Source organism: Solanum tuberosum, unplaced genomic scaffold (assembly GCF_000226075.1).
Source record: "Solanum tuberosum cultivar DM 1-3 516 R44 unplaced genomic scaffold, SolTub_3.0 scf00341, whole genome shotgun sequence".
NCBI lineage: Eukaryota > Viridiplantae > Streptophyta > Magnoliopsida > Solanales > Solanaceae > Solanum > Solanum tuberosum.
In genome coordinates, this window is record NW_006239268.1 from 453,291 (window position 1) to 477,277 (window position 23,987).

A 23,987-nucleotide genomic window follows, 5' to 3' on the forward strand; every position below is an offset into this window, starting at 1 on the left:
TTTCACTCTGAGTTTTTCTGGACGATCTTCTGAAATGATAATGTATAGAAGGAGAGAAATATGAGAGATTTTGAAGCAAACGAGAGCTTAATTTTTTTTTTAACATATGAAGAATTAATAGCCTCGTGTTTTAATACATAGACAAGCTAAGGAAATGTATGGAAGATCGAGTTTTTTTTTTTTTTTTTGGCGTTTGAAATACTAAAAGTATAATGGATATCGTTGTGTAATAATGTTAATTATTCGAGTAAGTATTTTACTTTGAGCTTTTTTTCTTGTGATTTTTTGAAAAGATAATGTATGTTCGTTGTTAGATAGTATGGAGGGAGAGAAATATGAGAGATTTTGAAGCGAACAAGCTTAATTTTCTTACATATGAAGAATTAATAGCCTAAAATTATGACTTCCCATAGATTCTCGCCTTTTTTGTATACCAAAATTTCCTAAAATTACACTTTACTTCATATTAGAAAACTTGTGTGTTTGAATTAGATATAGTATACCCCTATTGTTATACTAGGGTACATATGAGTCACTTTCATAACGAGAGATATATCAGCTCTAAATGACAAAGTTGAGAGGTATATAAGACCCTTTTTCCCTGTATGAAGATAAATAGAAGAGTTTTTTTTAAGCGATAGAGCTTAAATTTTTACATATGAAGCATATATAGCCTCATGTTTTTAATGTTTTTTGTATTCGTTTCATGACGTTACTATCTGTATATAAGATTGGGTGTCTTTTGTATATCTTTCAAGAGATTCTCTGCTTTTTTGTATACCTCTTATATACATGAGTTTTCTTATCAATGAAATTACACTTCACTTGATAAAATTAATAATTGTATGTTCGTAATGGTGTAGTATAGTTCGTGAATTGTGAGGATCAAAAGAGCATATTATTAGAGACGTAAGAAGGAAAAAGGTAAAAAAACATGTCGAAGGTGGTGCACGAGGGATGGATGGTGAGGTATGGGAGGAGGAAGATAGGAAAATCATTCCTTCATATGCGTTATTTCGTTCTGGAGACTAAGTTGTTGGCCTATTTCAAGACGAAACCTCAGGGAAATGTGGTGAGTTCAATTTACAATGCATTTCAGTTTTTTTTGTTTGTTTGTCTAATTTATATGTAAGAATGTGAATTTGATAGTTAAGCCGTGCTTAAAATGTTCTAGAATACCAGAATTTGAAGCTAATGTGTTCAGGATTCTAGTTTTGTAAAGTTAGTTGGTTCTAAATGATTAATTCCGTACATATTCAATGAATTTCATCAGACAAATACAAAATTTGGACTAAAACTACTAAGTTCAACCAAACACTAGCTCCGCGTGCCCTTGAGTGCACGACTGATGAAAAAATGATACTATGTTAGTAATTTTGAAGGCTTTTAACTTATGATGTTACAATAATTGCTAGTCTCCAATCAAGACTCTTGAAATCGATGGTAATTTTCGAGTGGAGGATCGAGGCTTGAAGACTCATCATGGACAGGTGAGTTGTTCTTATTGTTGATATTTGATATCTTGTGTAAATCTATAAGCTTGATGAACATTCATATAACATGTTTTTTTCTGTTGAGTAATTGATGTTATGTACACTTTACAATCTGCAGATGGTTTACGTTCTATCGGTCTATAACATGAAAGAGAAGCATGATCAAATCACGGTACACGATCTTCTTTATTCCTTCTTATCTGTTCTCTTGCCCCAAAGATTTGATTCACAGTGCATATCTAGACACCTCAACTTGGTCTTAATTCACAACTAAACACTCCAACTCGTCCTTACTGTGTCTCGTGAACACCCAAACACTGAAGTGAAACATAAGTTTTGGAGGTGTCTAAATAATCATTTTTGTAAGTTAGAGTGTTCATCTGACACAATGGAGACGAGTTGAGGTGTCTAGATGTACACTCTCAAAGTTAGAGTGCTTACTTGTCATCTGAGGCCATAGCCATGTTAGTTTTGAGACTTTTGTATATAAAAGGACAGGTAAAACAAATTTGTCTGGAGGCTTCCCCATCAAATCGATATAATTTATCATGTACAAAGAAGAATGAAAGAAAGAAGAAGATAGATATATGACGCGAGAGACACTTCTGCGTAGTTTCTTGAATGTAACTGCAAAATTTTCAACAAGTTCTAGTTTTCTTTAGATTTGGCATTTTAAATGTGAGTTTCATTGGCTGGACCAAGAACTAGTTGTCATTTTGGGAGATTAACCCACATTTAGATATATTATTTTGGCAAACATTTAGTGTTTGGTGAATTTAGTATCAAGTGAGAATAATTCTGGTTATATACATTATTATATATAGTGGATGTTGTATCGACTTAACCTCTTCTTCGTGTGTTTACTTCTTTATATTTTTGAAATCAATCATGGCTCTGCCACTTGCGACTGTGCTTTGCTGCCTGCTCTGAGTTTCTTGTTTTGTGAGAGAGAAATTATTCATGTTAATCATAATGTTCTTCCAGATGGCAGCTTTCAACATTCAGGAAGCACTAATTTGGAAAGAAAAAATTGAATCCGTGATTGATCAGGTTTTTGTTTCCTTATTTCTTGGTATTCTCTTCTTCCCTCATCGTACGTAGATGCTGATGGCAATAGTAACATGTTGACTTCTATGCAGCATCAAGAGTCAGTAGGTGGTAGTCGTACCAAATTCAACGATTTCAAATCTGGGACGGAGAGTACTGGGAGGACGACTTCAGATCAGGAAAGCCCGTAAACACTTATTCTCTGTTTAGCTCTGTATCCGTAATTCCCTTTTTGATACTTATATGATTTTTGAACTCTTGACTAGCAATTCTTAGACTAGTGACGAGCGCTAAACACACTATAGATTAAACGTTTTTCTAGTCAAAGATAGTATAGTGTAGTTATCATCTCCACTGGATTTTAAAATGATGACTTCAAATGCGACAAATACGTTGTTTGAACAAAAGCTACTTAGTTACCTATACGTGGGCTTCTAACTCCGCCCCTGACCATAAGTGTAGCTATTACTTCTATAGTCTAAACTTCATAGTGCAAGTCACCCTATTTTGTAGGTTCAGTGCTGCTGAGGATGAAGATGAATCTCAACAAAACGTGCTGCGGGGAACAACAATCGCAAATGGTTTGCTAATTTCCCTTGTGCTTATTTGATTTCTATACATGTTTTATAAGTTTCCTTATTTCTTCTTCAGCGATAGCTCCTCCGGAGTCTGTGGTTGATTGGACAAAGGAATCAGAGTCAGATTTGGCAAACCCGAAGTATAGGCGCTTACTTTACTGCCAAAATGGTCAGTCTAATTCTCAATTTTTCTTCTTAGTTTCCTCAGTGATAGCAATTGGGGACATTTTCCTGGACCAGTATTGACTACATTTCTCCACTTAACGGGTGGCTGCAGGGCTTCGCATTTTTGAGGAGCTACTCAATGTTGATTTACTAGTATGAGCTCATTCTTATGCTCTTTTCTGCTATGTTGCTTGTACTCCCCAAAAGTGTTGCTGCACCCATGCCGGATCCTTCAAAAATACATAGCATTTTTAAGATCCCACACTTACCCTGCAGTAATTTTGAAGAGTCTGAGCAACATAGCGTTTTTGTTACAAGCTTAGCCTAATTAGGTTGCTTCAGGGTATTTTGAGTGATGGATTTTCTCGTTGTTCCTGCAGCCAAAGGGATGTAGTAGAGCTATGAAGGCGGTTGGCGTAGTGGAGGCTACTTGTGAAGAAATATTTGAGCTTGTAATGAGCATGGATGCAACACGTTTTGAGTAAGTTTCGTTCACTTGACCTTGTATATACAGTGTGATCTTTCTGCGACCCTTACTCCCCTCTAGCTCCACATCTGACAATAGGCTTTACTTTTCCATCGCAATGCCTTGATTGCACGAGAAAATTTCTTTTTTTGGCGTGACAGGTGGGATTGTAGCTTCCAGTATGGTAGTTTGGTTGAGGAGGTAGATGGACACACAGCAATACTCTATCACAGACTTCGACTCGACTGGTTTCCAAGGTAATATTTTTTCCTTGTCAAAACAATCTTTGCTGTAAATGCTTAAATGTATATCTGATGAACTATTTTGTAGTTATCATTTGACTTTTGTTTTGGTTGGTTAAATAGCTCCATTAGTAAAATTGGTTGAGTCACAGTGTAGCAAAGGCAGGATTTTCACCGAGGGCTATGTTGCTCGGACTCTTCAAAAATGTCAACATGTGCTTGTCAGATTCTCCAAAAAAAGTATATTCTTGGAAAATATGACACACATCAAAGGTGAAGAGTCCGCGCAACTTAGCCAAGGAGCGATTCAACATCTAGTATATACATACATACAAAAGAATTTTGAACTTAAATATACAATTGTGATTTTCCAGAGGCGTATATATCTACATAAAGTGAAGGGTGGTCAGTTGAACATCCTTTATAATTTTAGTGACAAATCTTTGGTGTACGCTGTGCAGTTTTATTTGGCCTCGTGATCTTTGTTATGTACGATACTGGCGTAGAAATGATGATGGAAGTTACGGTAAGTATAACCACAGATTCCTGTTTATTCTTGTCGAAACAATCGTTTCTCTTTATCTAATTAAAATTCTATTTGTTTGTTTTTTCCATACTATGGTTGCAGTTGTGTTATTTCGTTCTAGGGAGCATAAGAATTGTAATCCTCTACCTGGATATGTTCGAGCTCATATCGAGAGTAACTTCTGTCTTCCTTTATAGCTTTTACTGAATTCATTTACATTTGCACAAACTAATCGATCTTTTACGTGTACAGGTGGTGGATTCAATATTTCACCCCTCAAACCGTGTAATGGGAGACCAAGAACTCAAGTACAGCAACTTATGCAGATAGATTTGAAAGGGTGGGGTGTAGGCTTCATCGCATCATTTCAGCAACATTGTCTGTTTCAGATGTTAAATAGTGTTGCTGGTATGCTTCTTCTTATGTTACACGAAAGTTACATTCCTCATAAACACTCGTCGATCTTGTTGTATCCATTGATTCTCAGTGTGGAACTTTTGTTTACAAAATTCTATGTTAGGACTTCGTGAATACTTTTCTCAAACTGATGAGAGGGCAGCTGCTCCGAGAATTCCAGTTATGGTTAATATGAATCCGCCATCTATCTCCTCCAAGAAGAGCCAGAAACAGTCTCATCATCGTACTCCGTCTTTAGACCAAATACGTGCTGCAAATAGAAATGCAGTATCGATGTTGGACGAGTACTCTGATGAGGATGAAGATTTTCAGTGCACTGATCAAGAGGTATGAACTATATACATACTTTTTCGTATTATTTTTTCATTATCTCCTTCTGAGTATGAGCTTGGACTCCTCCTTGTAGGTATCATCACCCGGTCTTGAAAACGATACGATTAAAACTGGTAGGTGTTGGACCATAGTTTTATTTGTTATTGGTGTTTCACGATTTCTTTATTGAAAGTGTTTTCGATACTTGTGAAGCTCTTGAAGAAGAACCTATAGAGCATATTGATATGTCAACTTTTTCGGGTAATCTACGACATGATGACAGTGATAATGGCCGTGACTGCTGGACAATATCTGATGGAAATAACTTCAGAGTTCGTGGCAAGAACTTTTGCAGTGACAAAACAAAGGTCCTTATCGCTTTGTTTATTCAATATGTCCTTGGTTTTAGAGCTATGTTTCTTGGACTCTACAAAAATGTCATCAGGTGCATGTTGAATCCTCCAAAAGTAGTGCATTTTAGGTGGATGGTCTGACATGAGTGCGGAAACATTTTTGGAGAGTCCGAGTGACATTGATCTTAGGTGGATGGTCTATGTCATGTGGTCTGATATCACTTTGTAAATTGTATATGAAGGTTTCAGCTGGTAAATCTCTCATGGATCTTGTCGCAGTCGATTGGTTCAAGGATACTAAACGAATGGACCATGTCGCTAGGCATCCTGGCTGTGCAGCACAGGTAAGTTTAAAGGGAATGTCAAACCATTTAGGATATTACTCCCTCCATGTCGTTTTATGTGACACTCTTTGACTGAACACAAAATTTGAGAATCTAAGAAAGACTTTTGAAACGTTTGGTCTAAAATAAACTATAAACATCCATGTTGCTATAAATTATCTCATTACAAGTAAACTGAAAAGTATGAATATAGATAAGTGTCGTTCTTTTTGAGATAGACTGAAAAGTGAAAAAGTAAGTGTGGCACATAAAACGGGACAGAGGCAGTACTAGTTTCTAGCTTGTCTTATTTAGTAGTGTTATCTTTTCACTTATCTTTATACATCTTTTTTTTTTAGGTTGCTTCAGAAAAAGGACTCTTTACTTTGGTTATAAATTTGCAAGTAAGTTTGTTCCTCCCCTGCTTTGAATTTTGAGTGAAAGGGTCAAAAACACACTTGAAGTTTTCCGAATTTTCGAGCTTCCTGAACTATCATGTGTTCACTTTTCCTACCTAACTAACAAATGTTTTTCAAAACACAACTTAACTATCAGTTGATCTTTATCCTACCTGAACGATAGTGATATTTTTGGTAGGAAAAGAGAACAACTTATAGTTGAAGTGTATTTCGATAAACATTTGGCGATAATTCAAGTAGGAAACTCACGTACCTGATAGTTTAGGTGTGTTTTTGACCCTTCATCCTTGAATTTTTGGATTCAAAATGTTTCAAGTCATACAGGAAGAAATAAGTGGACGACATTTTTGTCTTTCTGTAGGTACCTGGATCAACACACTACAGCATGATTTTCTATTTCGTCATGAAAAAGTTGATACCTGGTTCTCTCTTGCAACGGTTTGTTGATGGAGATGACGAGTTTCGGAATAGTAGAATGAAGCTAATCCCATCAGTGCCAAAGGTATCTTTTTTTATGTCTTTAAACAGAATAATACATAGATAGACACCTTAACTTGCCCTCAACTAGCAACTAAATATTCCAACTTTGAGAATACAGATCTAGGCACTTCAATTTGTGGACACCCGATGTTGACGTGGCACATAAAATTTTGGATGTGTCTAGATGATCATTTTGTAAGTTGTACTGTTCAACTGACACAGTGGAGATAAGTTGAGGTGTCTAGAGGTGCATTCTCAAAGTTGGAGTGCTTAATTGTCAGTTGAGACGTATTATGCCTTCTTTAAACTATCTCGAAGAATGCTTTCTGTTTTGCAGAATGTTAATTAGACTACAGAAAATGAACATCACATCATCATCCAAACCCCCTTCGCTGGAAAATTACATTGTACATACAAAATCAGAATTAGTATTTTCTATGTATATATAGTAGATATTGAATCCCCTCGACTTCTTTGAGTAACCATCTGCTATGTAGTCATCTGTCTTCCTTCGATAACTCTCTACCTGTTTGCATTTGTGTAAAATCTTTACCATTTTTCATGTATCATGCAGGGTTCGTGGATTGTGCGTCAGAGTGTTGGAAGTTCCCCGTGTTTACTGGGAAAGGCAGTCGATTGCAACTATATCCGCGGCCCCAAGTATTTAGAGGTGAAAACTCATATACTTTTTCCTTCCAAGAATAGCAAATACAGACACAATACATATAAAAAGTCCTATACCTCAATTCCGAGCAAGTTGGAGTCAGCTATATGAATCATCATTGTCCATGTCGCGTCTTAGTTCAACATCATAAAAAGTGAAATTTCTGCCATACATGTATATGTATTTGATTCTTGTATTGCTTGCATTCTGTAGATTGATGTTGATGTTGGTTCTTCTACTGTTGCAAATGGAGTTATGGGGCTTGTCATTGGCGTAATCACATCACTAGTCGTTGACATGGCTTTCGTTGTACAGGTACATGGATAGACCTTCATCCATAAGATTACAATGAACAGTTACATGTAGTCATCTTTTAGTCGACAATATAGTACATTGTTTGGATATGTCACAATGAATGATTCATTTTGGAAATTTTCTTTTAGGGAAACACCCCTGATGAGTTACCAGAGCCACTAATAGGCGCTGCACGCGTCTGTCATATAGAACTATCATCTGCTGTTGTACCAAAGCTTGAACCTGAGCCATCGACAACGGAGTAGGTCATATTATGACTCTTGTCAATTTTGCAGAAGGTGGTTTTTTGAATATATGTATAATTATACTTACATTACATGTATTTTTTGTTCATTCTTTAGTCTCTTTTTGAGTATTTCTTAAGCTCTGAGAAAAGTTAAAAAGGAGCCAAGTTTTGTATAGTGATTGTAAAGACTTGATGATTTTGTATTTCTATGATTCTTTTGTCTTCCTACTGTGTATTAATCAGTTGAGTTATGGAGTTATGGTGTGCAGTTTTTACCAAACAGAGGTGTTTAGTTGGTAAAAATTTCACGGGGTACCCTATTTGAACGTAACTAGTTAACCTTTATCTGACCTGATAACAAATATTGCCTCCCTACCCAACCTTTATCAGTGGGCCCTTTGTTTTGTCATACTTAAAAGAGTCTTCGCTTTTTAAACTGTAGATATCGCTTGTTTTAAGTTGTTCTGAAGTGGGTAAACTTGCAAATTTTTGTGCACTACGGGTATGGCTTAAATGGTGGTCCCAAAATTGGGTAAACAAGGAATTTCTAAGGGCCAATGGCTCTTCTCGGCTTAAATACCTAGTTTTTGTTTGCAGCAAGGTTTGAACTTACGCCTAACCCACACATCATAAGAAGTTGCACTCTTACCATTGGACTGAAAAAATTTGGGGCAGTCAGGGGGTTGAGGGGAGCAACTTTGAAAACTTATGCTAGTAGTAATGTTTTCGTCTAGACATGCAAGTCTCAAAGTTAAGAGTGTTTATTTGCCCGTTGAGGCAAAGTTTGAGTGCATATCTACGTATAACGCCAAACAACAAACACTGCAAACACCAAAAATAAGCTGTTCAGAAAGGAGAATTTATAAATATAAGGAAACAAGTTCACATCAAAGGAATGCTAGTTCATTGATCAATAAATTAATCAACTTCGTCGCGCCCCAATCTAGTATCTGTTCTGTTCAATAAAAGTTCATACTAGAAAAATGGAGTAATCTGCTAAGGATCAGCAGTAGCTCCGAAATCGCCAATGGAGGAAAAAAATGATGAATATGAGCTTATGTTTGCAAGACAACAATGTCATCAATTGGAGGCGTTAAGAATGAGAAATTTGATGGCAATTTAATTAGAGGCTCATTTCCAGCTAGCCTCTGATAGGCAAGTCCAAGCGCGTACCCAAGCGCGCGACCAACAGGAACTGCTACAGCATTCCCAACTTGGCAATATCTACACAAAGTGAACAACACAATGAAACCCAATTTATGAAGTGGCAGAAGATACAAAGCATATTTTGAGTAGTTTCAAATCATCGCGTGTTAGGAGGAATTAATCGCTAGTTCTTTACAACTTCCGAAATGTACATGTAAGAGGAAGACAATTCAAGGTTAGTGCATTTACTGCGAGGGTATATATGTACCACTTCTTTAGCGGGGGTATAATCCGCTCTAAATCACAAAGTTGAGGGGTATATATGCCCCGCCCCTTTTCCCTATAATGAGAGATCACAAAGATGTTTTTTTTTTCCATATTCCTCTCTACATAGAAATGAAGGCTGCATTTATGTATGTTTTTCTTTTCCTGGTCTTTAAGATCTTTGATTAGTAATCGAAATCGACAAGCTACTAGAACTATTTTCATCAGAAAACAAGATACCTTTCCTTGAGAGTACCCGTAAACCTATAGAAATCTGGAAAACCTTGCAATCTTGCATACTCTCGTATGGTCAGAACTCGATCTTGCTCTGGGTGTAAGATAGCCTGAAAAATATTAAAAAGATCAGAAAATGCTACAGTTCTATATTGCATATTCGATGGTAAGAATAACACAACAAAGTACCTGAGCACGATGATTAGGAAACGTCACTAATGTTGCTACTGTTTCATCCCACCACAACCTTGCAAATGGCCTAAAATTTAAAAAAGGATTTAATTGTCTATTGGATATTATCAATTAAACGGAGAAAGACGAAGAGAATATGACAAGCTTATAAGAAAACATGCATAACCTCTTAGACTTTCCATTCTCAAAGTTGAAGGCACAGTCAGGAACCTATATTGCAGAAGAATGATTCCGATTAGCAAGAATGATACAATATTTGTCTAGGTGTCATAGACAAGTACTTTTTAACAGAACAGCAGAAATAAATTGCCTACCATGGGCTTTCCGTTTGGTAGAACCTTTGGATCTTTAGTATCACGACGAGCCACATTATCCCCTCCTACAATTACACCAGGGAGGTCCCTGAAATTTGCTCCCTGCAGTGGAAATACATTACAAGAGGCAAACATCTGAAAAAAATCAATTTTCAGTAATGTTACAATCGTCAAACCTTTCTACGTGGGACTAGACAAACTCGCAAGTAATCATCCTCGTTTAGTTGGCAAGGCCGATGATCAGACAAAACAGGTTCTTTTGTTTCCTTAACTCCAGTTGATGAACAACTCATTATCTCTGAAGGAATCATTTCCACATGTAAAAATACACATTCAGTTCATAGAGTCTAGCATAAATTTAAATTGCACACTTCTCATGTGTTTAGCCGTAGTCTAACAAAAAAAGCCATTAGAGCTAGTGTGCAGAGAGAAATTACCATGTTTAGATAATCTCATGTATTTCTGGAACTCTGTTTCGGGGGGTATCTCATATGGCCTTTCTTCACGAGTTTCATGCCACGTGACCTATAAGAAAGTACATCAATTATTCCATTAAAAAGATAAATTTCTTAATAAACACACAACATATACCAAAATTAAAAAGGACTTCTAATGAAAACAACAACCATACAGCTGGCATATCAGATATAGCATCACGAAGAACCAGAGCTTCCTCAAGGTCACGTGGTTGTCCTTCCTCATAAGCAACAGTATTACGCTGCAAGAAGGAAAACACTGTAATAAATGCAGACCAGCAGTATAAAAAGCCTATAACTAAGAGAAAATAGAAAGAATGCCACAAGTTCTCGGGTAAAAAAATAAGGGCAGTGTAAATGTAAAAGGTACCTCAAATTCAGGTGAGGGCCAATATTTAACAATCACGTCATGCGAAGGAAGTGGAAATGGGGGCAACCTCTGAACAAGAGAGGGAATGATTGAGATTAATTGGATGTCACAAAGCTGTAATCACCAAGTATGGACCGGTATAGAAAAACCATTCCTATTCAGTAACTCTGATGATAACAGGCATACTCACCTCACTCGGAAGTGCACCCCAAAAGAAAACTCGCAATCGGAATTGTGGGAGACCATAGCAACCAGCTGCCATAGTTCCAAGTCTTGCTTGGTATCTCATATGTACCAAACGACTTAAAGCATATCTTCCTAGAGATGCTTTATCGAACCTCAATATGTCGGCAACATTTTCCATCAACACATATTTAGGCCGTAAGAATTCCACAACATCCATAAATATAATAATTTGACGATTTTTCTCATCAGACAATGGGTCATCAGTATTTCTGTGGCGATTATATCCACTGATGCCCTGGCAAGGAGGACCCCCACATATCATATCAACGTCACCCTACAAACATAATTAGTCAGGACCGGAAATCAAACAGGGATGATGACTCCAATGTCATTTAGTGATAATCATTGCAAATGCAATGGGGAGAAATAACTTACTGGTAGAGGCAGAATTTTCAACTGTTGCCCCCTTCGAACAAAATCTTTTATGCTGTCTCCGCAATTTCTGAGACAAAATAATTATTGCACATATAATTAAGGATGTGATGAAAATGCATAACAAAATGGTAAGCTCTTCTGAATTTTCTCAATCTCAGAAAAACTCAGAATTGCACTTCCTGCTTGCATTAATTCGTCGAAAACCAAATATGATAAAGGAGAGTACTGTTAAGAACCTTGATATTCAGGAAGAGAAACAGTGCTTCTAATTTTAGCTAATCAAACTTTTTGAGCAACCAAAACTGAAAGATACTATTAAACGATGGAAGGAACAGCATTTAGCAAGTACTTACTCCAAGTTCGCAATTGGCTCCCAAGTATCTTCACTTGGACTATAACCTTTCCATCGCACCTATAAGAGCACTCGCAAGAAGAAACATCATGCTCAATATCAAAGTTAAGATCAAGAATCGAGTTTGTAGAATAAAACCGTCAAAGCATAAACAATACAGAAAATCAAGAATTAAACCTCACTCCTCCAACAGTTAAATCTCATAACTTCTGACGGAATCACCTCAACATACCTCCACTATTTGGTGGTTTGGATAAATCAATTCAGTTCATTGATGATACACCAAGGTGGTGCCAAATTTGTGTTAGTGAATGAGTGGGTCAACCACGTGTAACAACTACGTCGTCCCAAAGATATTGGTGTCCTCTTTTTACACCAAAAATAAATTAAAATGAAAAAAAAGGACTTCTTTATACATCTTATCTCCTTTTCTTCACTATGGAAAAGTTTGTTGTTCCTTTCACTCCATATTCGCCCAAAGAAAAAGCAGATAGTATTATTTTCAACTGCCCTCTTCTCCTAGTTAATTCGTCTCAGTGTCCAACTAAAACGAGGAGATAGCTAGATTCCAATGCTGAGATGTGTACCTGCAATGCGAAGTATATGATCTGCATCTGAGCTCTAGCCCTTGTACAAGCAACACTAGCTTTACTGCAGCTCTCTTCCTCAGTTTGTCTGTGAACTTAAGATGGAAACCTTCGCCATGCACCAGGTAAAACGACAACTCTTTTTGGTACTTTGGTATCCCATACTCTCCTCTATATCTTCGTCCTAGCTAACTTTTCCAATATTTTTATGTAAAATTCAAAGCTTTGGCAAAAATGGGGGCAGCTTTCTAACCTTTTTGATCAACTTGCCTCTTCAATCCGCAGTACACATTTCAAGATTCTCTAGATAAGTTCATCAGAACGTGATCCACACTGATTGGGTCAAACCCTGACTCACATTCCTAGGACTTAAAGAGTCCATGTGCCATTTTTTAAAGTCCTCCAAAACAAATTAGAAGTTTACAACCTTGTAGTGTGGCAGAATTTGAGTCCACATCAGCTTCTCAACATTTTCGAAGTTTCCTATAGCGAGTTTACATAAGAAGAGTGAAGTTCTTTCTTTCAGATTTTTTTTTTTTTTTTGAGAAGGAAAGAAAGTGAATTTTAGGTGAGATTAGATAGATTGGCCCCTTGGATATGATGGATTGTTATGTTCTTCTAGCACGATATGTTGTAGATAACCGAGAGAGTAGCATTTAATGTGTAATTTCTACATCACTTGTCCTTCCAGAGATCGATTCTATTTCCGTCCCCAACTTCTAACATGGCATTGCCACTACCTTCTTCATATTCCTTTTAGCATATTTCTCCTAGGTCAAAATCTATAAGGTAATGTGATACTTCCGGATCTCCATCACCAACCTGTATACCGTACTTGTTTCCGACCACTGTGTCCTCCACATATTCTATATTTACCTCACTGCCAAACCTCCAAAGCTACTTCCTAAGAGTGCTTTATTGACTCTCAAATCTTTCACTCTGAGCATTCACACTTTATTGGGGTGATGACCACCTCCCAATTCACTAGATCCAAAATTTTTTCCCTTTAAATTGTAGCCTACAAAATAATTCATTGAAAACCTTCCCATTTTTCACGGAACGTGCATGCACAAGAGATAATTAGTGACCATCACAAGTTAAATAGTGTGCTAATGAAGTCAATCAAGATGTGGAGGACGAACCATGTTGGATTTACTCTGGTAAGGAATATAATTTTGAACATAGAAAATTTTGGCTAGACTAAATGTTTGGCTAGAATGAATGTTTAGGCAGGATGATGGCCGGGAAAGTGAAACCAGAAAAAGAAAAATGAACATTAACAGGTAAGGCCGCCTGTAAGGAGTAGCCACTTTAAAATACTAGAGGGATCCAATAGGCTCTGGTGATAGAAGGAAAGTAGAAAATTAATTTTCTACCACTAATACACATTCTTACTAGATACACCTATTAATAGGTGTGATTTTTTTTTGAAAATACAAATACATGGGTGAACATAATACATAAAAGAATGCAGTGCATTTATTGCACCATTTGTTACCAGTTTGTTAGGTCAATACTGAATGTTGACGCGCAAAACTTAAAGAGTTCAATTTATTTCAAAATGTAATCTTTATTCATCAATTTGGGTCCATTTTTATTTAAGTAACTCGTGGTTTTTAACACTAGGATGTAACAATAAGTGCATTAAACTAGGACAACCAACATAATAAGAAAGAAAAGCTTATACCTTAAAATGAAGTCCAGATTTTCCTTCGTCGTTGGGATCCCCGTAACATATGTCAACTAATCTTAATACCTCATATTCTCCAGAAGATGCATTGGAACCAGACTGGGAATCATCATTGTTTTCACCTTCATCTCTGTCGTCTAGCTCACCATTAGAGCTTGTTTTGATATCACTACAGCCGTATGACTTAATTAGCTTCTCCCATCTTTTCAGTAGCTCCAGAAAATTCTCAACACCTTCATTCCTAACCTAAGAAAAATGTTAACTATGATTGAATATTACACGCCGATAGAATATATCATGCCTGCCACAAAAATAAAAGCTTACATGTGTCTGAGGATGATTCAGTTTCAGGCTATCACAGGCAGCACTATTAAAATCAACTGCCCATTTCTAGAAGAAGAAGAAGAAACAAATGAAATTTTAAACACATCTCTTAAAAAGATAACTAGACATGAATAGGATTTTTATAAATTACCGTCACAAGATTAACACCAGAGAGTTTGGTACCAAGGCACAATCCCATTGACATGCCGCCACAACCAGCATATAGATCCAATAGTGACAACTCCACTTTCATAGGTTCACAACTTGGCGATACCTCCAGAGGATATGTAGTGATAGGCTTATATGACGCATCAACTAGCGAAGGGGAAACAGAGCTTTTGACTAAATAGGCCAAAAAAGATAAAAGTGAAGTATTAACAAATATCGGTAGAGAAAATGTAGAATCAAATTAGGTATCATTACAAGCTTCATGCAACAAACTGCTACAAGAAGTTCATTAATGATAACAAGTGGAAAATAGAATGTTTGAAATTTTTTATGTCACGTACAAGTAAGCTACAAAAGGTAACTTTTTTTTTGGAAATTGTTAACATGATAAGATTCAAAAGGTAACTTCACATTCAAGATACAACTCAAATATCATAAGCAAGAAAAACTTGACAATCATGGACACTTTGAAATGCTCCTTTTGCACTAGAGTAGCAACGTCAGTATCTCCTTCAATTGTACAGAACCTACCCAATTTCACTAGCCATCACGTGGCATCAACTAATGCCATCCATTCTATGGATCACTATAGCCGATAATTTTATGTCGTCTAAAAATAAGACCAAATACACACGACGTGTCAATCTGACTTATTGTGACTGAATATGTTCCTTGTGAATCTAAGATAAGATTCTCACTTTCTCATAGAATTTGTTCTTACTCACTTATGCAGCTCACATCTCATCCTTAACAAATAAAGTTAAAAGTATAAATAGATCCATGTGAATAGAAATTTTCTTATGAAAATTAAGGTTTAAAAGCAAAATAATGGATAGAACAGTCATGTTCCTAAACCACTGCAAATAGAAGTTTTGAGCATCGTATGCCACCTATTTTAATAAAGACTTACTACAAAAGTTATACGTCATCAGGTGTTTTCTCCAGAAGCTACGTTGTTTGAACACACAGGACCATTTCAAGATTATCTGTAACAATATAACTTACCATTATGCAACGTACGGAATGTGGAATAATCAACACAGTATTCCATGTCGTAATAAAAGTGAGCAGGTGGAACATCCTTTTTATTCAAATCAAGCTGCAGCAGTAACAAAATTGCACAAGAAACAGTACGAGCATAGTAGTCAATATAGTGAACAATGGAACAAATGAAAGTAATCACAAGCAATTTTAACAACATTTGAAAAAAATATCAAGATGGAGCATACCCTGGTTGGTAATTCTACCACGTTGACTTTGGAAACTATGCAGTCTAGTAAATTATCATTCTCTAAAGTAGAATAGAATACGCGCTTTCGGTCATGGAAAGAAGCAGCACCTTGCAACACCTGAAAATATTTTGTAGATAGAATGTCCATATGAATAAACTAGAAAAAAAGGGGATTCAAAGTATACAATACAAAGTGAAAATAAAATACTCTAGCAATAGTACAAACCGTATCTTCAGCTCGGAAGAACCATTGAACCCTAAAATAATCTTCCCCCTCTGTCGTCTTGAAAAACTCCAAGATCCTGCCAATATGTTTTTTCTTGCCTTCACCCTAAAGGAATTGCCCAACATTTTTCAAGACATAGCCAGATGAGTGATTCATAAAGGTCACATAGCTGGCAATGAAATTTCAACATTTTGCATCAGTTATGAAAGTATTTTTTTTTCTTAGAAGAAAACTTTAAAACCTGACCCTAATTGCCCTGTGAGACGTGTTGGAGATCCACATTGAAGAAACGATTTGAGTTCACACATCAGGTCGTTTGATAAATTTTAACATTACGGAGCATAATAATACCAAGTTATATCTGCTGATATCTAACTTCTCATTCTAACTATGTTGCATGAATCCTTTTGTATTATACAAATAGAGGATCAGGTAAGCTGAATTAGTCAGCGACAAAATCACATTATGTGTGGCAGCAAGAACTTCCAGAGCATTAACTTCAAATGAGGAAATACTCGAAAATAGTATAGACCCCAAGTCATGTATGTTTTGCTTATGCACCTAAGCCTACTGCAGCGCATTTTTACTAACTATTACATTAAAATAGACAAAAAGATCAGTAGCATTTTCCATTTAGCTCTTCCCTATAAATTTCAGTAGCTACAGTCTGAAACTTGTGTACAATCCAGTGTGATGCCTTTGACCATACCTTTACCTATGCCTATATGAATATCTTAAAGTTGCATGTCCAAAGCAAGTCAACGTGGGAAAAAGCTCTCGATGGCCATAGACCTGAATGGTTGGAGTGTGCAGGATCACTCTTGAAACTTTCATCCTTTATCTTTATATAAGGAATCCTCTTGGTTGATCGAAGCTAGAAGACGGCCGAACGAACTGCTATTTCGCATAGGGGGAGTAAAATAGGCAAGGTGCTTTTACTTAACTCATGAAGGTTCATTTCTAGATAGCAAGGATAAGGAAGCAAAGGTAGAGAGAGTCCTTTAACAATATGTCTGTCATTATGTGCGACTATCTCCACTATAGAAAGAAAAAAAAAAGGAAAGAACAACGCATTTATACAAATTAGTCTTTATTATTATATTAGCATAAGTAGTCAACATTCTCAACTAGGGTTTTGTCATACATGCAAATGTAATAAATAAAACCAAACGAAGATAGTTAGCATAGATACGAGTCTATCTTTAGTAGGTATCGAAGTAAATCTCCACTAACAAAATAAAAGAACACCAAAAAATGAAAATACATTACAAAGCATCTACAGACACTTATTTAAACCTTCTTAAACTCCAAAAAGTTGACTGACACTTAATAATTTCTGCTGCGGATGCGGGAGACTACTAATAATAATATCCTCCCATTCACAGGAAATGGTTAATTTGGTTAAAGAGCGGTTGAACTCGTTGCTCCACCACCTCTGGAAAAACAGCAAGAACGTGTTGTCTTATTCTGCTCATTTCGTGCATCCTATTTTGATTACCTCTGTAATATCTCAATCTATTACTTCATTCTCTTAGAATAATAAGCGTAGATACTACATATGTTGTCTTATTCTGCTCATCCAAAAACCTTGCTCTCAAGAGAGTTTCTCCAGTGTTCAAGCTTTTGGTTGACAGCATAGTTAATTTCGTCAATTAGCATAACATTGTCGGCAAATGCATACTCCATGGGACCTCATCTCGTATTTGTGTAGGTTATAGCTCATCCATAACAAGGGTGAATAAGTATGGGCTCAATGTTTATCCCTAGCCTAAACCCAAAATTATGAGAAACTCTGTTGTGTCACTTACTACCAATGATGGCTCCTTCGTCTTTTATGATATTTATAATAATTTAACATGAATTCCTTTCTCTTCAACACCCACCAAAAGATTTTTCTTGGTACTGTTATCACATGCTTTCTCTAGGTCAATAAACACCATGTGTGATCTTTCTTCCTCCCACGCATCTTCTTAGTAGAATCTATTACAAAATCTACTGGCCATAAATTAAAACTGATACTTAATCATCCTAGCAGTGTCCCTACGCTTACATTTTATCACTCCTTCACATAGTATCATCATATGACGTAAGTTTAATACAAACATAGTAAGTTTAATACCACGATTGCTCATACATCTAAAGAACAAACAAAATTCAATTCTCCTTTAAGAGTTTTACTTTTAGATGAGATAGTGACACAGTTCCACATAATTTTCAAGTAAGCAAAAGCTCTCGGTACAAGTTTCACTATCACTCATCGAAAATGTTTTCACTTGCTTAGCCACAAAACAAGAATAGTCTCATACATGAACGGACATGTTACAAAACCTAAATAAATAAAAGTATTCCTTCGCTGACAGTTTAGCTTTTAGATGTTCCAACAATTTCAGTTTCAACCAATGTCATGTTAGCCACCTTGATCTAAAATATATGTTGTTGATTAAAAGCGTAAACCATAATACAATTGTTGAGACTAATTTCTTATAAAAGGAAGAAGAAGCTATATAGAGAGCTAATAACTTACCTTTACAAATGCACAATCTCCGATATTGAAAATGAAACCAGCAACCTTAGCTTGAGCATAATGGCATTCCACATTTAATATGATTTCATCTTCTTCACCAGAACTACAATAAAAGGCAAGCATAAAATTAAGGAGTGAAGACGTGCAACGAGTTTATAAAAGGTTAGACCAAAAATGACAAGTTCAGATAGTATCACTCACTTTAATTTCCACCCTTGACGCTGCATTTTTCGATTCTGCAATTGCCAATATACATTTAAATTCAGAATGAGAAACTTTAATGACATGTGTGCCAGACAAAGAACTAAATGTTGCTCAAATATTTAAAATAATCCAGAATCACCACTTATAAGAGCACAATGTAATCAATTAAAATGGCCAACAAATAATAGTTAGCTTATAGGAGATGATAAAAGGTTCAAGTGATTATTCAGATTTTTTGGCTTATGATATCCTAAAGTCAACTACTTTTCCGTTCTGTATAATCTTATACATTGCAACGCCAACTTCTTATTCATTATATATAATATTATAATTTTCAGTGAATCTTCTATGCACATTTTCCTTTAAAGAATCACGATAGATATCTAGGGTGTTATGTATACAAATAGAAGGATGTCTACCTGAACAATCCGACATTTCTTTTTTCAGAAGAAGAGTTACTTCATTAATTATAGCTTACTACTTTTAACAGGTTTCATGTCGAAACAGATAATTACGGAATATATTCTCATAGTATGTATGTATATTTAATTATTCTTGAAAATACTACTTATATCATATAATATATAAGTTAGTGAAGTACTTAAGTGGTTAATTCGCCTACTTTACACTTTTACATGTTAGTTGGGTGATCAAGTAATTTATAAGAGTGAAGGAGTGTGGTAGTCCCATTTATTCGTAGGCTACATATGAGGATATGAGATATATTGAAGTAAAAGAGCTCCTGGCTCTTTGGTAAAAAACTTTTTGCTCGAAAGGAAAGGCTGGAACTTTAGATGAGCCAACAGTGAAGCTCTCGTCAATTTAAGTTTCAGGTAAAAATTTACTTAGTCAAGAGCTGTATCGGACTCAATAGCAATGTAGAGTAGTCCAAATGGAATAGATGTGAGCTTAAAGAGAATCAACACATCAGTAACGATGGTCACGTCCATTTTCCAGCCATGTAACTACTTTATTGGTCCTTTGAAAATATTTTTTGTAGTAAGAAATGATAAGGATTTAATGATTCGATAATGGTGGTAATGATTAGGGTACATACGATCGAAGAAATGAGAATGGCAATCATGAGCTTATTAGTCTTTTTAAGAGTTTAGATTAGGATATTAGAAGCCACTGTTTCAATTTTTATTCGTATACTGTTAGTCATCATTTGACATCAAGATTGAAACTTGATTATAGATTTGGACTCTATGGCTTATGGACAGCGTGTCCATGTAATCAATTTCGGATTTTGGACAGTTGATCCGAGGGGCCGATTTGAGTTGATCAAGAGTTGACGTTGACCCGAGGTGTCATAAATTACGGGATTAGTTTCCCTAGACTAATTTGAACCTGTTATTTATATTATTGAATAGATTGAGGCTACTGGAGGTCGTTTGAAGAGAAGTTGGCATTTCAAGAGAGGTTTGTGCACCGGTTATAAGACAAGTAAAGGCTTAAACTCTTAGATTACTTGTTTATCATTAAAAGGACATGATTTGTATTGTATATACACATTTAAACCATTTAGTTTGTGTGAATGGGCGAGCATGATCTAAATTGGATAAACTTTCAAGTGTCTAAAGTAATTGCCGTTTGAGGTAGATGAACATTTACTCCACTTTATCGTAACTTCATAGGAGCATACTCCGTTAGACCCCAGTGGGTTTGGTCGGAGGTAGATGCTAGAGTTATAAGTGACCCGGGTAGGATTGTGGGTAAATAATCCTCACTCTAGTAGAGAGGGTAAGACATGGGCATATACATACAGGGACGGATTCGCAGCTATAGTTACTTTTAGGGGTCGTCAGAATGCACATTTATGTTAAACATCCACTCAATATGTATATTCTAAAATCTAGAACTTGTAAACTCAAAATCCTAGCTCCGTCTATGATACTGGTGCAAGTCATCCACCAAACAGGCCTGAGTTCGATTTTCAATGTTCCCTTTCTCCTCTCCCCTCCCCTTCCCATTCCATTCCGTTCCTCACTTCCTCCCCTCAATGGGAATGCTCAATAGTTGCTTATAGATATAACAGCCTGAAGCAACACTCAATTCAGCCATCCGGAGCAGATATATCCGATATTCGTGCTGGTTTGCTGCTCGAAGGACTACCTCAAATTGCACCCACATTTTCCAAGATACCTTTTTTATTTACATTGGGGGCAGGGGAAGGGGATTACAAGGTGAGAAATTGAACTTTCATCAATCAACTGAACTACTAAGATTTCCCATTTTACTAAATGAAATAAGAAAAAACTATGAAATCAAAGTACCAACCTTCAATTCGTATCGCCATTGCCATTTCTCTTGAGCTTCCTCTGTATCTATCGGCTCTCCGATGAAACATGCATTACTCTTCTGCTTCCTCACACTTTTCTCTGCTGAATTTTTTATCCGTTTCATTTCCGGTCCTTTACTCTCATTATAATTAACACTCCCTTGTATTTTTCTCGATCTTAAAGTCTTCGCCCCCACTGAATTACTCTCAGCAGTTATTTTTTCCGATGTTCCCGGTGATTCAGCAAAAACTGGATCTTTCCTCCGAGATCCTCGTGAATTGTTCCCTGCATTTACTGAATCACTCCCCCTGGAGCCGCGTTTCTTCGACGCGCTGCCGTTCGCCGCCGGCGTCATCATCAAAGCCAGCAGTTCCCGCTTCGTGCCGGTTCTTCCGCCGGCGGCGATTGCACCACACGCGCTCTTCTCCGGCAATGCTAATAGCTCTAATTGAACTCCATTTGATGAATCGGAATCGAACCTCGGAGATTTTCGGCTTTTTTCATCCATTTTTGAACTTGCCGATTTCCGTTTCCTCGATAATTCCACTTGTTTTATTATACCCTCTGATTTCCTTGAATTTACTTTTTTGCCCTTATCCTCCGCCGTCGTTGTCCTAGATGACAGTGATACCAATCTCGGCGACCTCCTCGTACCTTCCGCCGGAGGTGTTTTTCCAGCCAATGTAGGTGGTGATGGAAGAAGAAAAACTGTTTTTTCAGGTGAAATGCTGTTCCGATTTTTCCTCATGAATTCAGTAGCAGTAGTAGCACTAGTACTGAATTTGTTTGTAGTGAATCTAGAAGATCTTCTCCTAACTGATGGAAAAAACACTATCAATGGAACTGGTTCTTCATTTTGAGGAAAAGGAATAGACAGAGCTAATGCATCTGGATTTGGTGATGGAGATGAAATGGGTTTGGTTCTTTTGGGTGATGGAGTTAGATTTGTAGAAAATCTTGAAGAATTATTTTGCTTTTTCGCCATTTTTATTTGGAAATTGCCAAGAATAGGAGGTGTTTTACTTTTACAGAAGAAAACAGGGGAACAGGATTGGTCAAAATAGTATGGAATTTTAGTTATTACAAGGTTATATTTGTAAATATGTCAGCCTTTTAAGGTAGAAAAATGAAAGTACACTATACTTGGTATTTTCATAATTTGATTTCTATATTTGATTAAATAATTGAATGCAGATATCAAATATCGGAAAATAGAAAGAAAAAATAATATTTGATTTGGTATTTTCGTAGTTAAATTTCGATACTTTGATATAACTAATTAAAAAGTAAATACTTCAGATATGAAAGTTTTAAAATTAGGTTTGATACTATAAACTTTTATTTGATTCGATTTTTGATGATTTATACTCTAATTTAGTTAGGAGTAATATAAAATTGCAACTCTTTTGGCATATTTATAACCCTATCATTCAAATTGCATTATGTTATATGTGTTTGTTATGCATATATTTCTTGTGATTTTGAATAAAATGACATTTTTAAAATATCATATGAAAATTGTTGTTATTACTCGAATTTATTTGAATGTGTGATATTAGTAATACACTTTGATATAATCGTCGTAACATATGCTATGATTATTTTACAATATGAGTTATAAATTTAATATATATAAAAAAATTAAAAGAAAAAAAAAAGAGTTTATGCCTGGGAAATCGTGCAAGTGGAAAAGTGGGAAAGGACAGTTAATCTCACGTGTAATGTAAATATGGATTGTGGTAAAATTTAGTTCAAAATTTAATTTTTTGTCTTTGCTCTGACTGAAACTGGATAACCAAATCTAGTCTACTTTTGCTTTTAAGAATTTTCAAAAATCAAATTTATGGCTCCAAATTTTTTTTATTTTTAAAAAAGTGGGACCAAAAAGATAGAGTACTTTTTAAAAAAAAATATTTTTATTGTTAATTATTTTTAAATAGATTTTGTTTTATTTATGCTTTTAACATATCAAAAAAAAGATAAATTTTTTTCCATATTTATCTTACATTAATTGTTATTCCCTAATCAAACATTAATTAATAGGATAGTATATATGGTAAAAAAAAAAGTCATGTTAATTTTAGTTTTCCATATTTATGTGTCAAGTCAAAATGTGACAAATAAAGTAACTCTAGTTTACCTTTAGATTTCTTTCTTTTATGGAAGTCAAGTTCAATTTGTTCATATGATTTTAACCTGATAGAGAGTTTAAGAAAGTATAAAAAACTGTTGTATGCAATGTTTTTAAATTAAAGATATGTAAAATGTATCAAATTGTCTTTTAATTTTGTGATTTTAAACAAGACATGTAAAAAGTTGGATCAAAAGACTCATTTGAATCTGCTATATGAAATCATGATTTAAAATCAAATTGATATAAAGTTAAAGTTCTGCTTGCAATTTATATATTTCAAGTTAGCATTTATGTCCTTAATTCTTACACAATCTTATCAAATTAACAAACCATAGTTCATTAATAAGATATCGAAATATCCTAAGGTACTGCATTGATAAACCGTATATCTCCATGTTGCTTTTATTTATAAATATTTGTTATTACAAACTTTTAAATATATACAATTTTATAAAGTTCTACTAGTCAACAATAGCAGTAACTAGTTATTTTAATATAATCATTTCACACTATACGAACGATCTCTTCATGCCAAACAAGATTTATTTAAAAGAAATATAAACTTATAAGTCAAGTTTTATATATAAAAAAAAAATTAAAATCCTAATCACTCTTTTTGAGA

At 35.5% G+C, this 23,987-nt stretch overlaps 2 protein-coding genes across 2 annotated transcripts; one reads left to right on the forward strand and one right to left on the reverse strand.

Annotated features, from left to right (window-relative positions):
- The first annotated feature begins 934 nt into the window (after positions 1-934).
- LOC102580683 (protein ENHANCED DISEASE RESISTANCE 2-like) lies at positions 935-8,076 on the forward strand. Its single transcript, XM_015315177.1, has 22 exons — positions 935-1,072; positions 1,416-1,490; positions 1,612-1,665; positions 2,478-2,543; positions 2,633-2,727; positions 3,054-3,121; positions 3,192-3,287; positions 3,396-3,436; positions 3,664-3,764; positions 3,911-4,006; positions 4,453-4,517; positions 4,620-4,691; positions 4,770-4,925; positions 5,038-5,261; positions 5,341-5,380; positions 5,460-5,734; positions 5,842-5,943; positions 6,282-6,326; positions 6,703-6,843; positions 7,396-7,491; positions 7,699-7,800; positions 7,929-8,076. Exons 1-22 carry the CDS (start codon positions 935-937, stop codon positions 8,043-8,045), a joined length of 2,265 nt encoding a protein of 754 aa, XP_015170663.1. The 3' UTR covers positions 8,046-8,076.
- Positions 8,077-8,871: 795 nt separating this feature from the next.
- LOC102589952 (DNA (cytosine-5)-methyltransferase CMT2-like) lies at positions 8,872-22,248 on the reverse strand. The gene is made up of 21 exons (XM_006361219.2): positions 21,230-22,248; positions 18,947-18,981; positions 18,746-18,848; positions 16,222-16,326; positions 15,994-16,113; positions 15,770-15,863; positions 14,748-14,938; positions 14,597-14,662; positions 14,270-14,518; positions 11,997-12,055; positions 11,644-11,710; positions 11,213-11,542; positions 11,023-11,091; positions 10,808-10,894; positions 10,614-10,701; positions 10,353-10,474; positions 10,177-10,278; positions 10,029-10,072; positions 9,860-9,929; positions 9,677-9,780; positions 8,872-9,250 (listed from the first exon to the last, which is right to left on the reverse strand). Exons 1-21 carry the CDS (start codon positions 22,214-22,216, stop codon positions 9,082-9,084), a joined length of 3,261 nt encoding a protein of 1,086 aa, XP_006361281.1. The 5' UTR covers positions 22,217-22,248; the 3' UTR covers positions 8,872-9,081.
- Between the last annotated feature and the right edge of the window lie 1,739 nt (positions 22,249-23,987).

Coding starts and splice junctions, on each gene's coding strand:
- LOC102580683 (XM_015315177.1), top strand. CDS start 935: ATGTCGAAGGTGGTGCACGAGGGATGGATGGTGAGGTATGGGAGGAGG. Junction 3,122..3,191: donor GGGAACAACAATCGCAAATG/GTTTGCTAATTT, acceptor TTTCTTCTTCAG/CGATAGCTCCTCCGGAGTCT. Junction 5,944..6,281: donor ATCCTGGCTGTGCAGCACAG/GTAAGTTTAAAG, acceptor TTTTTTTTTTAG/GTTGCTTCAGAAAAAGGACT.
- LOC102589952 (XM_006361219.2), bottom strand. CDS start 22,216: ATGGCGAAAAAGCAAAATAATTCTTCAAGATTTTCTACAAATCTAACT. Junction 15,864..15,993: donor TGGTAGAATTACCAACCAGG/GTATGCTCCATC, acceptor TTACTGCTGCAG/CTTGATTTGAATAAAAAGGA. Junction 12,056..14,269: donor AATCTGGACTTCATTTTAAG/GTATAAGCTTTT, acceptor GTGCTCTTATAG/GTGCGATGGAAAGGTTATAG.